At 46.6% G+C, this 14,324-nt stretch overlaps 1 protein-coding gene and 1 long non-coding RNA gene across 5 annotated transcripts in view; one reads left to right on the forward strand and one right to left on the reverse strand.

Annotated features, from left to right (window-relative positions):
- Positions 1–1,306: 1,306 nt before the first annotated feature.
- On the reverse strand, positions 1,307–13,479 carry NACA (nascent polypeptide associated complex subunit alpha). 3 transcript variants are annotated; one of them, XM_074374698.1, is made up of 9 exons: positions 13,339–13,479; positions 12,397–12,468; positions 4,491–9,710; positions 3,202–3,287; positions 2,939–3,016; positions 2,506–2,652; positions 1,965–2,093; positions 1,626–1,748; positions 1,307–1,426 (listed from the first exon to the last, which is right to left on the reverse strand). In XM_074374698.1, the coding sequence occupies exons 2-9, from the start codon at positions 12,464–12,466 to the stop codon at positions 1,412–1,414; spliced, it is 5,868 nt and encodes a 1,955-aa protein (XP_074230799.1). In that variant the 5' UTR covers positions 12,467–12,468; positions 13,339–13,479; the 3' UTR covers positions 1,307–1,411. The 3 variants fall into 3 exon arrangements, with proteins under 3 accessions (XP_074230799.1, XP_010962124.1, XP_045379252.1); XM_010963822.3 differs by lacking the exon at positions 4,491–9,710 and having other exon boundaries at positions 13,339–13,426; XM_045523296.2 differs by lacking the exon at positions 4,491–9,710 and having other exon boundaries at positions 12,397–12,494; positions 13,339–13,373.
- Positions 13,440–14,324, forward strand: part of LOC123619403 (uncharacterized) — a 56,339-nt gene continuing 55,454 nt past the window's right edge. The window contains exon 1 of one of the 2 annotated variants that reach the window (XR_006728003.2): positions 13,440–13,539. This is a non-coding gene — a long non-coding RNA (uncharacterized LOC123619403). The remainder of the gene's footprint in view (positions 13,540–14,324) is intronic. The other variant, XR_012510567.1, reaches the window with a different exon arrangement.

Raw genomic sequence — 14,324 nt, forward strand, 5'->3', positions numbered from 1 at the left:
GAAGGGGTAGCAATACTTTGGGGTGGGAAGAAACAGCACCACAGCATTGATGGCAGTAATAGCCTTGAACACGTTTACCAAGAACTGGCAGTTTATTAACTAGGTAGAGGAAGGGTAAGAAAATATAATATCCCTAGTGTCTTCCTGAAATGAGAATTATTTGGCTGACACAAACTTGGCAGCCAAGGGGACTACCTTTAGCTGGAGACTTTTGTTCATCTAATGATCTAATCTGTTCTACTCCAGTAAAATGGAAGATCATCATTCTCAGCCAGATGCCAATCTGTGCTTCTTCAGGATAGCCTAACACAACAAAAAGGCTCTAGTCTTTGGTTGCTTTTTGGGGAAGTCATTTAACATCTTTAGTTCTCAGCTTTTAATCACATCTGCTTAAATGCCTACTCTCTCATAGGGAGGGAGAAAATATAATGAGAATGTTTAAACTTCTTCAGTTCCAATAGCCTTCCATGATGTTAATTTATTCCTAGTCTAACGTTTCTTCTACGTGTATTATCACTTACTCATTTTAGGATTCTTGCTTCTACGTTTACTTGCAGCCTTCTTATTTCCAAATTTCAGTGCTCTGCTTCCCACTAATCCATTTCCTAACAACCCAAACTCAGAAATGTTACTCTTCTTAGGAATTCTACAGAACTATCTGTATTTATCATAAAGCAGCTACATGTATGTACCAGTTTGCCTAGTACAGTTCAGGTTTTCCCTTACCCTAGCATAATTATAGCTATCCTACTCATAATTTACTTTGTAGACTAAAATGTTTGTATATGTCTAAGAGCAGAGCATTTGCACTGTATACAATAGTCAAAAATCTCTCCTTAATGAGGTACCCTTTTTTCTTTTTTACAAAGTAGTGTCATGCACATTTATCATGCACCTTCTCTAAACCTGTACAAAGCTCTTAAATATCAAGATGTAACCAATGTGAGATACTTCTCAGAGGCCAGATGAGGCCCAATATATATTCAGAAAGATCACAGGTCAGAGAATGGGATAATTATTAAATAAAGAAGCAGGATTTGCTAACAGTTAACATCTGAGAAAGAAATAGGAAACAAGGAACTTTACAATTAAGCTCTATTCTCTGAAGACAAGAAGTTTCTAACAGGTAGCCTAGTAACAATACCTTCTTACAAGAGGTGAAAAGGCTCAGGCTTTAAGAGGGGACTCTGTGGCCCTGAACCTCTTTAGTTGAAGCTGAGGTCTTAGGAGTAATTAATAATGTGTTCTCATTTCTAGTGCTTTCATGCTTTTTTAGGGGGAAAAGATCAAGCATCCACTGAATTCATCCAACAAGAAGCCATAACTTTATTAATGATAGAAACAGTACAAATTTCAAACCAAGCTGCAGTTACTCTTTTGAAACACCAAAAAAAGTCCTCTTTTCAGATGGTTACATTGTTAATTCCTGTAAAAGAAAAGAGCATCAGAGGTCATTACAGGCAAAAACTGAGAGAAGTCAGGGCACTAAAAACCCCCAGGCAACTCAGAATACTTTGGAATAAGGCTTCCTAATTGGCTGATACTAAGCACAGAGCACAGAAGATAAAGTCACCCATAATTGGTCAGGGCAGAAGGAGTCAAGGAATAAAGGCTCAGACACTTACCATAATAGCATTTACAATATCATTACTGTTGTTCTTCAGGGCTCGGACTGCCTTTGCCCTCGACACATTTGCTTGTGACATGACCAATTCTATGTCCTTAACTTCCACACCTGTTTCATCAACCTGTAAGAGTGGGAGGGAAAACAATAAATTAAAGGCAAGAACAACTTCAGTAGTTCTTAAAAGTCAGGCATCTCTTGAATATAGTTCGTAACATTACTCAAAAGCTACTTAACTCAAAGGAGTTCAAGAGTCTCAAACAATATAGAATCCACCCATCAATACAAACATAGTTATCATTTGGAGAGTATTAAAACTACAAAAGATTTCCTTATATACCTCTTCCTCTTCACTCTCCTCTTGTACAGTTGGAGTCTGTGTGTTTTCTTGAATGTTTGAGACAGCTTCACCTTGAACTTTGAATTTCTCAGCAGCTGCTAGCTGTGCTTGCTGAGATAAATCCTCGATCTACAGGGCAGAAAAAACATTCATGTGAGTAGATCAATCTGCAGGAAATGAAAGAAATCATTTGTCTTTTCCAAATTCCTACTCTAAACCCACTTCACATTAACTTACTTTAATTTTAATTTTAGCTTTAAATTGCTGGCCTCATTCAGATTATATATCACTGTCAGACAAAGAAGTAGCTTAGGTCTAAAGCAGTGGTTCTCATCTAGGGGGTGATTTTGTTCCCTAGGGGACATCTGTCCAATGCTGAGAAATTTTGCTGGCTATCACAACTGGATGTGATACTGCTGCTAGACATCTATAATCCACAGGACAGCCCTTCTACCACAAAGAATTATTTGACCCAAAATGTCAATAGCCTTGAGGTTGAGAAACCCTGGTCTAGAGCAACTCCCAAGAAAACTCTCCTTACCTTGGCTTCCCCAAAAACTATGTAGGTATCTGAAGCTGGGCTCTTGTAGACATCTGGTTTTGTGATGACGAAGAGGATATTCTTAGATTTCCGGATAGTGACTCTAGTAACCCCTGTAACCTGTCGAAGACCCAGTTTGGACATAGCCTAAAGAATAGACAAGAACATCAGGTTTTCAGCTTCTTTAGAAGCAGCCTCAGAAAGTAAGGAACTTAATAATAAATAATACTACATACTAAGCAAAGACTTTTTGTGGACTAAGAAAAGTTTACATGGGAATATGGAATTGATTTTCCTGGGTTTTCTGCCATAGTAACTTTTATTAGTTTAACTATACATGATTCTACCACTACCAAGAGTTCCACAACAGTTCCCCATCTCTAAAGTTGCTTCATCATAACCTTTAATCTTTGTTTGTAACTTAAACTCTTACCTTCCGTGCTTTCTTTTCACTCCGGCTCTGTTTTGCTTTACTGACTGGTTCTTCATCGATTTCAGCTGCTGCTGCCAGCTAAGAAGATCAAACAGCTACGAGTAAACTGGAATGTAAGACCTGGATACCACAATCCCCATGTGGTTTTCCCTTTATGAAGGTTCACAGCTCCAAATACATTAAGACAGCTTTTCTGATCAACACTGGTTTTCCAACGCTTCCTTGACCTAAGCATTTACACTAGTAAATAACACAATACCCACCTGGGCTTGTTGTGTGGTTGTCTGTGTGGAATCCTGTTCCTCGAGCTCTGGTACTGATTCATCACTGTCAGATTCTGTTCCAGACCCTAAGATGACAAATAACTTTTACTATTTTAGAGTAGAGATTACAAGCAAGAGGCACCTCACCATGGCCTGCTCAGACTAGAGGTCAATAGCTTAAGCTAGACCTCACAAAATTAAATGTAAACCAACTGACTTGTATGAAGCCAGTCTGACAGCCCCCAATTTAGTCACAAACTAGTGTGTACACATCCATTAAAGACCCAGCCCCAGACCTGAGAAGTAATGAATTAATAGATACAGCTGAGCAGTTAGTATACTGTAACTGCTTCCTTTCCCTCAAGGTCTTCACTTCTTGGCACAGGCAAATACCAAGGATGTATATAATCCCAAATTCTACCCAACAGCCCAATCATCCCAGAAAGGTTCTGGCAGACAAGGTGCCTCCAGAAATACTATTTAAGGGAAAAAAACAGTAAGATCACATTGTGGAGGAAGACTGGGGTTGGGGGAGGATACACTTTCCCTTCATCCTTTAAAGTGGGTTGGGTGAGGGCAGAAGCAGTTGTGTACACACATTTAGCCTTATTTTCAAACCATTTACCCCAGCAGTTTGGTCTAACATAGGTTGAAGGTTTTACTCAATGATGCCAATCTATAGTTCTAATAGTCACTTCTGCTAGGTACTGCCCTGTGACCTCTCCCATTTCTTCCAAACATAATTCACAAATTTTAAGTTTCCCTCAATTGAAAGGCCAAGCATCAACAGACTACTGAAGGAAAAAGCAAACACCTGTACCATTCTCAGGTTAGGAAAAATAGGTCTTTTAAGAAAAGGGAGTCCCTGGGCACTGGTTATTACTAAGTCTAAGAAGTGAAAAATTCAGATAGTTCCAGATTTCCTAATAGATAAGCAAATCCCAGGCCCAGGGACAAGGTTAGTGATGTGACAGAGATTAGAGCAAATTAAAGGTCTAGTAGGTCTTGGTTTTCAACATCAGATCAGTTAGGTAAAAACGACAGCAAACCCACGGTTAGTCTGGACCACATTACACAAGAGGATATACAATCGACTATCTGAGGTGAAAACCAAGATTCTGTTTCACATTCCTAGAGCTTTTGCGTTTAAATTCACCATTCTATGTTCTATGTCCAAACACAAGCAGATATACCAGAAAAAGCGGCACATCCTACTGTTAGTATTGGTGGGTGGCCCCCAGGAGGGTTGTGGGCAACACACCATGCACACGGCAAACCAAGGCAAATACCCTTATTGTTCTTCAGAACAGGTTGCTTGGCAGAGGGGGTTGGGGCAGGGATCCCAGCAGGTTTGGGGGTGGGCATGTTGACGAGGACCGGCTGGAAAGGCACTCGCCCTGAGATTGGTTCCGGGGGAATCAGAGGCGGCAGCTCATCCTCATCAGCAGGGGCTGAGAGCTTATGGGGTGATTCCAGCACCAGCCCGGGTGAGGACGGCAAAAACTGCTGTTTAGGAAGCAGAGGGGGAACTGGGGAGGGAGCAACAGGCAGAGAGACTGATGGAGTAGGTGCTGGAGAGACAGATGCTGATCCAGCTTTAGGAAGGACCTTCTCAGAGGCATCTGTTGCTGAAAGGGTAAATGTCTCAGACTCAGAAGCCAAGGGGCCCTTTGGGGAATGAAAAGAATCTTTGCCTTTTAAGGGAGAAATAGGGAGGGGTTTTGGAGTCTTCGGAGCAGAAACTTTCTGAGTGGAGACTGTTAGGAGAGGGACTGGAGCCACTGTAGAAGGGGGTCCCTTAGTACCATTCTGAACTGAGGGATCTGGGCATGCAAGAGGTGAAACAGCAGAACTCTTCTTGGCTGGTGGAACTTTGGGAGCTGTGAGGCCTTTCTTTACTGGGAGCTCTTTAGATGCCTGAGGGGCAGTGGACCCCAAGGGACATGTGACAGGAACTGGGGAAGTAGGGGCTTCCTTGGGGGAGGGAGGAATCACAGCTGGGGAAACAGGGGCCCCTTTGGAGGATGGGGTAGCTGGGGCTCTTTTGGGGGATGAAGTTGCTGAGGCCTCTTTGGGGGCCGGAGACTCTTTAGGGGAGGGAGAAATCATGGCTGATGCAGTGCGGGCCCCTTTGGGGCCTGGAGTTGCTGGAGACTCTTTGGGGACTGAAGAGGCTCTTTTGGGGGAAGGTGGAGCCACAGCTGGGGGAGTAAGGTCCCCCTTTGGAGGTGAGGCTGTTTTGGGAGATGGGGCTGCTGGGGCCCCTTTGCGGGTAGCAGGGGCTCCTTTGGGAGGTGGGGTAGCTGGGGATCCCTTGGGGGATGGAGGATTCACAGCCAGAGGAGCAGGGGTCTCTTTAGGGGATGGAGTTGTTGGCTCTCCTTTGGGGGGAGGAGGAGCCACAACTGAGAGAGTGGAGGCCTCTTTGGGAGATAGAGTTGCTGGGTCGCCTTTGGGGGAAGGAGCCACAGCTGGGGGAGTAAGGTCCCTCTTTGGAGGTGAGGCTCTTTTGGGAGATGGGGCTGCTGGGGCCCCTTTGGGAGGTGGGGTAGCTGGGGTTCCCTTGGGGGATGGAGTTGCTGGGGCTCCTTTGGGGGAGGAAGGAGTCACAGCTGGAGGAGCAGGGGTCTCTTTAGGGGATGGGGTTGCTGGCCCCTCTTTGGGGAGAGGAGCCACCACAACTGAGGGAGTGGGGGCATCTTTGGGAGATAGAGTTCCTGGGTCCCCTCTGGGGGAAGAAGCCACAGCTGGGGGAGTAAGGTCCCCCTTTGGAGGTGAGGCTCTCTTGGGAGATGGGGCTGCTGGGGCCCCTTTGGGAGTAGCAGGGGCTCCTTTGGGAGATGGGGCTGCTGGGGCCCCTTTGGGGGAAGGAGCCACAGCTGGGGGAGTAAAGTCCCCCTTTGGAGGTGGGGGTCTTTTGGGAGATGGGGCTGCTGGGGCCCCTTTGTGGGTAGCAGGGGCTCCTTTGGGAGGTGGGGTAGCTGGGGATCCCTTGGGGGATGGAGGATTCACAGCCAGAGGAGCAGGGGTCTCTTTAGGGGATGGAGTTGTTGGCTCTCCTTTGGGGGGAGGAGGAGCCACAACTGAGAGAGCGGAGGCCTCTTTGGGAGATGGAGTTGCTGGGTCCCCTTTGGGGGAAGGAGCCACAGCTGAGGGAGTAAGGTCCCCCTTTGGAGGTGAGGCTCTTTTGGGAGATGGGGCTGCTGGGGCCCCTTTGGGGGGTGGGGTAGCTGGGGCTCCCTTGGGGGATGGAGTTGCTGGGGCTCCTTTGGGGGAGGAAGGAGTCACAGCTGGAGGAGCAGGGGTCTCTTTAGAGGATGGAGTTGCTGGCTTCCCTTTGGGGGGAGGAGGAGCCACAACTGAGGGAGCGGGGGCCTCTTTGGGAGATGGAGCTGCTGAGTCCCCTTTGGGGGAAGGCGCCACAGCTGGGGGAATGAGGTCACCCTTTGGAGGTGGGGCTCTTTTGGGAGATGGGGCTGCTGTGCCCCTTTTGTGGGGAGTAGGGACTCCTTTTGGGGAGGAAGGAGTCACAGCTGGAGCAGGGGTCTCTTTAGGGGATGGGATTGCTGGCCCTCCTTTAGGTGGAGGAGGAGCCACAACTGAGGGAGTGGGGGCCTCTTTGGGAGATGGAATTGCTGGCTTCCCTTTTGGGGAGGAAGGGGTCATAGCTGGAGGAGCATGGGTCTCTTTAGGGGAAGGGGTTGCTGGCCCCATTTTGGTAGAGGGAGGATCCACAGCTGAGGGAATGGGAACCTCTTTGGGAGATGCAGTTGCTGGGCTCCTTTTGGGGGAAGCATGGGCCCCTTTGGGAGATGGAGTAGTGGGAGACTCCTTGAGGGTCAGAGTTGCTGGGGCTTCTTTGAGGGAAGGAGCCATAGCTAGAGGAGTGAGGGTCTCTTTAGGGGATAGGGTTGCTGGTCCTCCTTTGGGAGAAGGAGGAGCCACAGGTGGGGGAATGGGAGACTCTTCGGGGGATGGTGGAGTAGGGGAATGCTTCTTGGCTAGTGATCCTTTAGGGACATGAAAAGAAAGACTGGCCTCTGTAAGAGAGGATGCTTCAACTGGAGAAATAAGGGATGACAGATTTCCAACAGAAGTATCAGGGATAGCAGGTACACTTTTAGAAACAGAAGGAGCAAGACTTAAGGTAGTAGTAGTAGAAGCTGAATCCTTCTTGGTTGGAGGTCTTTTAGACTGAGGAGACACACTAGTCCCTAAAGGAGATGGGGAGTCAGCTAGGAAAGTTCCTTTGGAAGATGCAGTAACAGAAGCACCAGAGTCCTCAGCTGGGCACCCTTCAGGAGAGGATGTCATAGGTGCCAATGGTAAGGTTTGAGAAATACCATGAACTTTCTTTGCACCTTGACGAGTACCAGCTGGAGGAAGAGAGGGAAAGGACTCAGATGCGGGAGTTTCAGGGGCGTGTGCCACAGTAGCTGGAGAAGGAGAAAGATTCTGGGGAGATAAAGTTACAGCTGGAGCCACAGGACAACTTTCAGAGGCTGGAGGGATCAAAGGTAAAGTAGTAAGAGTGGAAATACCCTTTTTGGTTGGGTGGCTTTTAGAAGCTAAAGAGACAGTGCCTTCTGTAAGAGGGCTGGCTGTAGTTGTAAGAGTGGAGGTTCCTTTGACAGTTGTAGGAGCCATCCCATCAATGGTAGCACTTTCCAAAGGAAATGCAGCTTCAGTTGTGGTAGTGAGAGAACTTTTGAAAAGCAGACTAATGGGGTCTGGGTTTGCATAAGAATCTGTCTTCATTGTAGAGGTTGGGGAGTTAACACCCAGAGGAGAGGGAGTAGCACTGCCCGGCTTAACTACGGGGAGAGGCTCTACATAGCTTTTCTTTGCTAAGGTGGCTTCAGGAGAAAGAGCTATCTCCAGAGAAGATGATGTACTTTGGAGACAGGGGGGATTTTTAGGGGCTACGAGGGCTGATGAAACTCCCATAGCAGAGGCAGGTGCAGTTTGGAGACCTTGTGTTGGGAACTTTACTAATCCTGAAACAGGGAGACATCTGGGGTCCTCAGTGGGAGCTGGCACAGGTGGAGAGACTGGTATCCCCAGAGTGGTGGTTACTTGAGAAACAGGAAGCTCTTTGGGAGCCACAACCATGGCAGTATAAGATGAATCCTTACTTCTTATGGGACCTGATGAAATTGAAGGAGAGACACAAGTGGCTACCTCAAAGGTAACAGGTGCTGCAGAAATTGTAGAGGGGCTAGTCATCACAAGTGGAGTGGTTCCAACAGAAGAAACAGGAGCTTTCTTCAAGTCTAGGCTCCCCGGAGAAGCAGCAGGAATTTGGGCCACCAAAGGCTGATGCGTAGCATTAGGAGAGTCTTTGAGAATGAGAGAGGCTGTAGGAGATGAGGGAGAAGAGGTAGCTACATTTGAGGAGCCAGAAGGGCTGCAGGAGGCTATGCCAGTGATGGTAGAGGGGCCTCTGTCAACAGTCAGAGCCAAAGGGGAAGTTGGAACCCCCACTGGAACCACCTCACCAGCAGGAACCATCTCATTTCCGGAAGGAAGGGGAGGAATCACAGATCTCTGAGAAGGGCAAGAGGCACCTGCAGAAGAGTGATCTACAGAAACAGTATCTTCTATAGGATCTGACAGAACATTAGAGACTGTTTGACCTGAAGGTGGGACTGGAGAACCAAGAGAACTCTGATGAAAAGGTGCAGGGTGAGAGCCCAGAGAACTGAGGAAAACTGGGGGGACATCAGGGGCCACAGACTGAGCTGAAAGAGATAAGGCAGCAGGTGGACTAATGGGTCCCTTCAGGCTGAGACTTATTGGATTTTGTGGAGAAGTCAGAGCTGAGGAAACAGGGATACCTTTGACCTGAGGGGAAGGGATGTCCAGGGGAGTGGCAGGTGGCATCTGAGGACATGAGGCTATTCCAGATTGAACAGAGGCCAAAGGAGTTACAAGATGGGAAGGAATAGTACTGACTATACCTGGAGGGATGGGGATATCTTTTGGATTAGGGACTACTTGAGAGGAAGTCTGAATGGGAGAGGTCTCTGGTTTTGTGGAAGCAATGGGAGTTGACGGAGATGTCACTGATCCCAATTCAGCCATTGCAACCGAAGGAGGTGAACTAAAAGGGTTAGGTGGATAGCTAGAGCTCTTCTGAACTGAGTGGGGAGCCAGGGCCACCAGAGACAAGGGAGCTGAAGAGGAATGAGCACCTTTCATAGTTATCATGGGAGAGGCCAGAGCTAAGGCAGCTGGGGAGATGGGAGGCCCCATTAGGTTTGGTAGGAAAGTTGGGGTGTCAGCAGGGGGAGGGATAGCTCCCAAAGGAAGGGCTGTCCCAGTGGATGACTGGGAAAAAGGAGCTTCAAAAGGGGTTGAGGCAACAGAGGGAGAAAGTAACGGGGAAGGCTGATGAGGGGTTGCCAGGGGGCACTCTTGAGGGGCCAGGGAACAAGGAGGGGTAGGGGTAGTTTTAGGCTGCCCTAAAGCAGCAGTGACACTCAAGGCTGAAGACACAGGAAGCACAGCTGGAAGAAAGGAAAAAAAAAGAGGGGGGCGGGAAATAAAGAAGGAAAAGGGAGGGAAAAAACAAAGGTGAGTTATACAGCCAAACCTGCTACAACATGCCTCTCACAGGAAACACTGGAATTTTAAATCTGAGAATGAAAGTCACCACACAGGATTAGACAAAGGTGACAAGCGATAGCAACCTTCCCCAAACATACTTCAGTGGTCAAGTAACAATACACTCCTTTCCTCATCTCTTGTTTCCCAAGTTCTACCAAAATAAGTGAACTATTTTAGTGTGAAGAAAACAATCTTAACAGCAGCCTAATAGTCTCTAAATGGGGAGCACAGGCCCAGGAATGAGTTGGGAATAGCATGCTTTCTACCTTTTCCCAGTTGTGCCCTTCCCTTTCCTCCTCAAATGAACCATGTCTTCTTCATAGGCCAAATAATTACCACTAGAACAGTTCTACCCCGTCCACCCAAGGAGCATGAACTGAAATACTGAAAACTGGAACAAGGAAGCTAGTGAATGATGATAATGATGGGGAATCAGATCTGAATGAGAAAAAACAGGTCTTTTAGTGTTAAGGCTTCCACTAGGTCAGGAAAAATCTGACTCTTAGAATTTAATACTAAGTATTAAATACTAAGTCACTTAGCCTCTCTATACCTCATTTTACTAACTCCAAACAATCAACCACAAACGGCTGGACTCAGTCTCTAAAGACCTTTCTAGGTAATGTTACCTCTTCAGACATCAATCTAAGATGAATTAGATCACAAGGGACAGAGCTTAGTCACAAGGATAGGAACTGTATTATGAAATTGTAATCCAACTTGTTAAACCAGACTGTGGTTCTATTTTGAACTGGAGTGGAGAGAATACACTGGATCTCCACCCCTTAATCTGGATAAGTAAGTCATTCTGCCAAAATAGACCAGTATTTGGCACTAGTGTAAAGCTAAGCAAAAGATTTTCTGAATGATGAAAAAAATCATGCTTACTAATCAGTAGGTAACACAGGATTAGACCAACAAACGCTTAACATCTAGATGGGAGTATTAAAAAAGGAAAGCCTATAGAATCCAAATTCACAATGTACTCAACTGAGAGTATCCTGCTACAGAAAAGACTAGTGGCTCAACCAGTTTCTCCTGGAGAGTGAGTAGGTCAAAGTCTTATGATTACAGTGCAAATGCTCTCAAACATATTAATCAGAACTTGCAACTTGCAGAGTGTTTTCCTTTGCCTGGACCTCAAGATGGGATTAGCCCCACATTATTTGCTTTAGATACTGTACCCAATACCCTGAGTCAGCTTCCTCATTCAAATAATTATTTAATTATAGTTACTAAAAAAACAAAACAAAACAAAAAACCAAGCGATCATCACTAGCACTTGCTTTTATGTAACCTACTGTGCAATCTCAGAATATACAGGAATAAATTTAACAGCACTAAGGATTGCTTCAGAAGCAAACAGCGTTAGTTTTGAAACCTGAAACCACATTATTCTAAGTTCATTTGAATTTCAGTCTCCACATTTGTAAAATCAAGCTGTTCACCAGATTCTCTAAAATTTTGTTCAGCACTGACATTACAGGTTTAGAGACCAGTCCCTTATCTTTTACCTTCCTTAAATCCACTGTAGTTTAAGGATTTCACATAGCTCATTCCGCAGCTCAGAGGCCCCCTCCTTTCCTTTCCAGCAGCTGTACTAATCCCTCCAGCTGCTAAAATCAGACAGGTGCGGAGGGAGAACCTTAATGCTTTCTACTATAAACAACTCTATTTTAATTCCAGAAGGAGACAAAAATTGCCCTTAAGTGACAGGTGGAGGTTTTTTTTTTTTTTTTAAAATGAATTTACCATAAAGGGGGAAAAATGAGTTAAGGATGGAAGTCACAGGTCACAGCCTGAAAATTCCCTTCATTTAGTTCTGCACAACTGACTCAGCAAAAAGACTATCATAGTTTTCCCACTAGCCCCTCTCAAGTTTTAGAGAGATGTATTTTAATCAGAATTCAAAACTTGCCTTTACACTATGCTCTACATCCAGTAATTCCAAAGCTGAAAAGCTGTTAAAGGAAGGCTTTATTTCAATCCTGGGTTCCAGACAAGCTGTTGATGCAGACATTCCAGCACACTAGAAACGTCTCAGCACCAATGCATAAAACAAGTTAACCAATCTAGGAGGGCCCTGAGGCCCGGTATGACACATTTACCACCAGCACATCTCATCCAGACATGTGATGATGGCACAATGCCAAGCACTGCCATCTAAAACCTTGATGTAACTTGCTGGCTGGAACTTCACAAAAGCTCAGGTCTCCTTGGCCTGCCAGTGTGTCACCTAGTTCCCATAGGTAAGAATCACTGAGCCCCTTCCCTGCTCAGTTTTCCTATGTGAGGGGAGGGTTTCACAGAAGAGCTCTCTTTGGGGCAGCTGCCATAACCTACAAAGCAAATCAGGGAGCTTTCAATGTTCCTGAATCTTAAATATACTGTTTTTATTCTACTCCCTAACGAAGTCCCTTCAGGATATCAGTTAATATTACGGACTCTCCTCCACGGTAAAGCTACGGTCCCGTCTTTAATGAGTGTTAACACTAAAAGACAAAAGTGTATTCTCTTCGTCACTTTACCCACCAAATGCTTTCAGGGTCAATCTTAATTAACGGCAAAGGGTCTAGGGGAACCTACCTGTCTCAGCCTGGGGCTGTGGCAACTCCTGCTCTGTTGCAGGGACGGTTTCTGTGGCTTCACCGGGCATTTCTGAAGGAAGGGAATAAAAAGGAGGCCTGAATTGACTAGGATCCGATCCCAGCTCCCAACCGAGAGTCAAGTATTCTTAAAATTCTGCAGAGGACTGTTAAGAAAAAAATCGTAAGGGTGTTTGGGACAACCCTCCCCAAAGCAGCGAACATAGGTGAACTATGACGTTTTCAGATCTCTGAACGAGAGAATCACCTGCTTTCGCCGCTCCTCTTCACTCCGCACAGAGCGGACTTCCCAGTGCCCAGAAGTCCAAATCCACACTTCAAATCCCACAAAAGAGCAACACCACTGCGTTCTCAATCCAAGGGAGGGGATGCCGGTCTGGCTCCCGACCACGGGAGACTTCGGACGCTACCGTGAAGCCACCCCCACCCTCCCCCGGGCTAGGACTTTCAGGACTCCCGTTTGCCGACTATCGGGAACCAAGAGAGAAAAGAGGATGCCTTATGTCTCAACACTCGTTGGTCACAGTAAAAACCGTGTGTGTGTGTGGGGGGGGGGGGAGTCCTCGCGCGCCCGCAGGGGGAGGGGTTTCCAAAGCTGTGACCCCTTAACATCCTCTGGGTTCTCGTGAAGCCGTTCCCAACAGCAGACGTTCCCACTTCCACCCTCAACACTGCACCTGCTCTCATCTCCCCAGCCCTGGACTCCCGGCCAGCAGCCTTTATGCCCTGCTTTTGCCAGGACACCAACAGCAGACCCCATTTTGTCCGGAGGCCCCCAAGGCCACACTGCCCAGGGCCGAGTGGGAACTCAGTGGCCCCATAAAACCTCCAACTTTCCTTAGCTCCCAGTCCTCAGGGCAGCTCAGCCCGCAAGAAAGGCGGATGGCTGCGGATAAAAAGTAGCGGAGAAGATAGCACTTACTGTGCGGGAAACGCGGAACCAAGATGGCGGCAGAAAGAGAGCGAGCGAAAGCGTGACCCACGCCTGTTGCAGGAGGAAGTCTGGCGGAGGGGGCGGGGCCAGGATCCGATTCCGGGTCAGGAGCTGCCGGCAGTCACTTCCTTTAACCAGTGACCTGTCTGGTTGTTTCCAGACGGGCGTGGTGACGAGGTCTAAATAAGGGTAAGAATTCAGAACAGGACGCGCAGGTTTGGCAGGAACTCTTGCTCGGAGCAATGCAATCCTTAGATAGCCGACCCCTTCCCGTCCCCCTAATTGAGGCGTTTTTAATACGCGAACGGCGACTTCGTGAGAAGCAACCTCTGCTCCCCTGTCGGCAAAGTAGTGACGGCGGTATTATCGCTACTTCCTGACTTTGCTCAAATAATGTAGGGAATACAAGTTATCAAACAATACCAGATGCCACAGAGATTGTATTTACACCGTTTGAAGGTAGCCGTGACCAAGGGCAACCCTCAAATTATTTTGCTCTTGGAATACACAGTTTAGACTGAAATTATTATGAAGGTTTAAATTCCCCTCCTCAGGAAAAGGAACATAGGCACGGAAACAATTCCTTTCCCCTCTATTTTGGATGCGATATCCTGAAACTCAACTGTTCTAGAGGCCCAGGATTCCAGTTTATACGGCAGGATTCTTGAAAATGCTAGGAGTCCTGATTCCCATATCCTCCCTACAAAAGAACCTAAACTAGCTAATGCTATTTGAGCTACTGGCTTTAAAACAGTTGTGGCCACCTTTTAAGATAAGCAGGAACATTTAAAATGTTTTGAAAGCTACTTCAAAATTTGTTGTATCTTTACAAATAGTCAAATGAATATTAGTGAATTAAGAGTAAATGAGATAATGGAGTTTCACAGCAATGGGAAATTCTGAAGTTCTCTTCAGATGGGAGAGGCAATATTGTGGACTGATACAAGAACACGGATTTTGACTCCAGACTTCTT

This window comes from Camelus bactrianus, chromosome 12, assembly GCF_048773025.1.
Source record: "Camelus bactrianus isolate YW-2024 breed Bactrian camel chromosome 12, ASM4877302v1, whole genome shotgun sequence".
Lineage (NCBI taxonomy): Eukaryota > Metazoa > Chordata > Mammalia > Artiodactyla > Camelidae > Camelus > Camelus bactrianus.

Excerpts from the sequence above, each read along its gene's own strand:
- NACA (XM_074374698.1), bottom strand. The coding sequence starts at position 12,466 with ATGCCCGGTGAAGCCACAGAAACCGTCCCTGCAACAGAGCAGGAGTTG. Across the intron at positions 2,653-2,938 it reads GTGAAAAGAAAGCACGGAAG|GCTATGTCCAAACTGGGTCT; the intron begins GTAAGAGTTTAA and ends TCTATTCTTTAG. Across the intron at positions 1,749-1,964 it reads AGGAGAGTGAAGAGGAAGAG|GTTGATGAAACAGGTGTGGA; the intron begins GTATATAAGGAA and ends CCACTCTTACAG.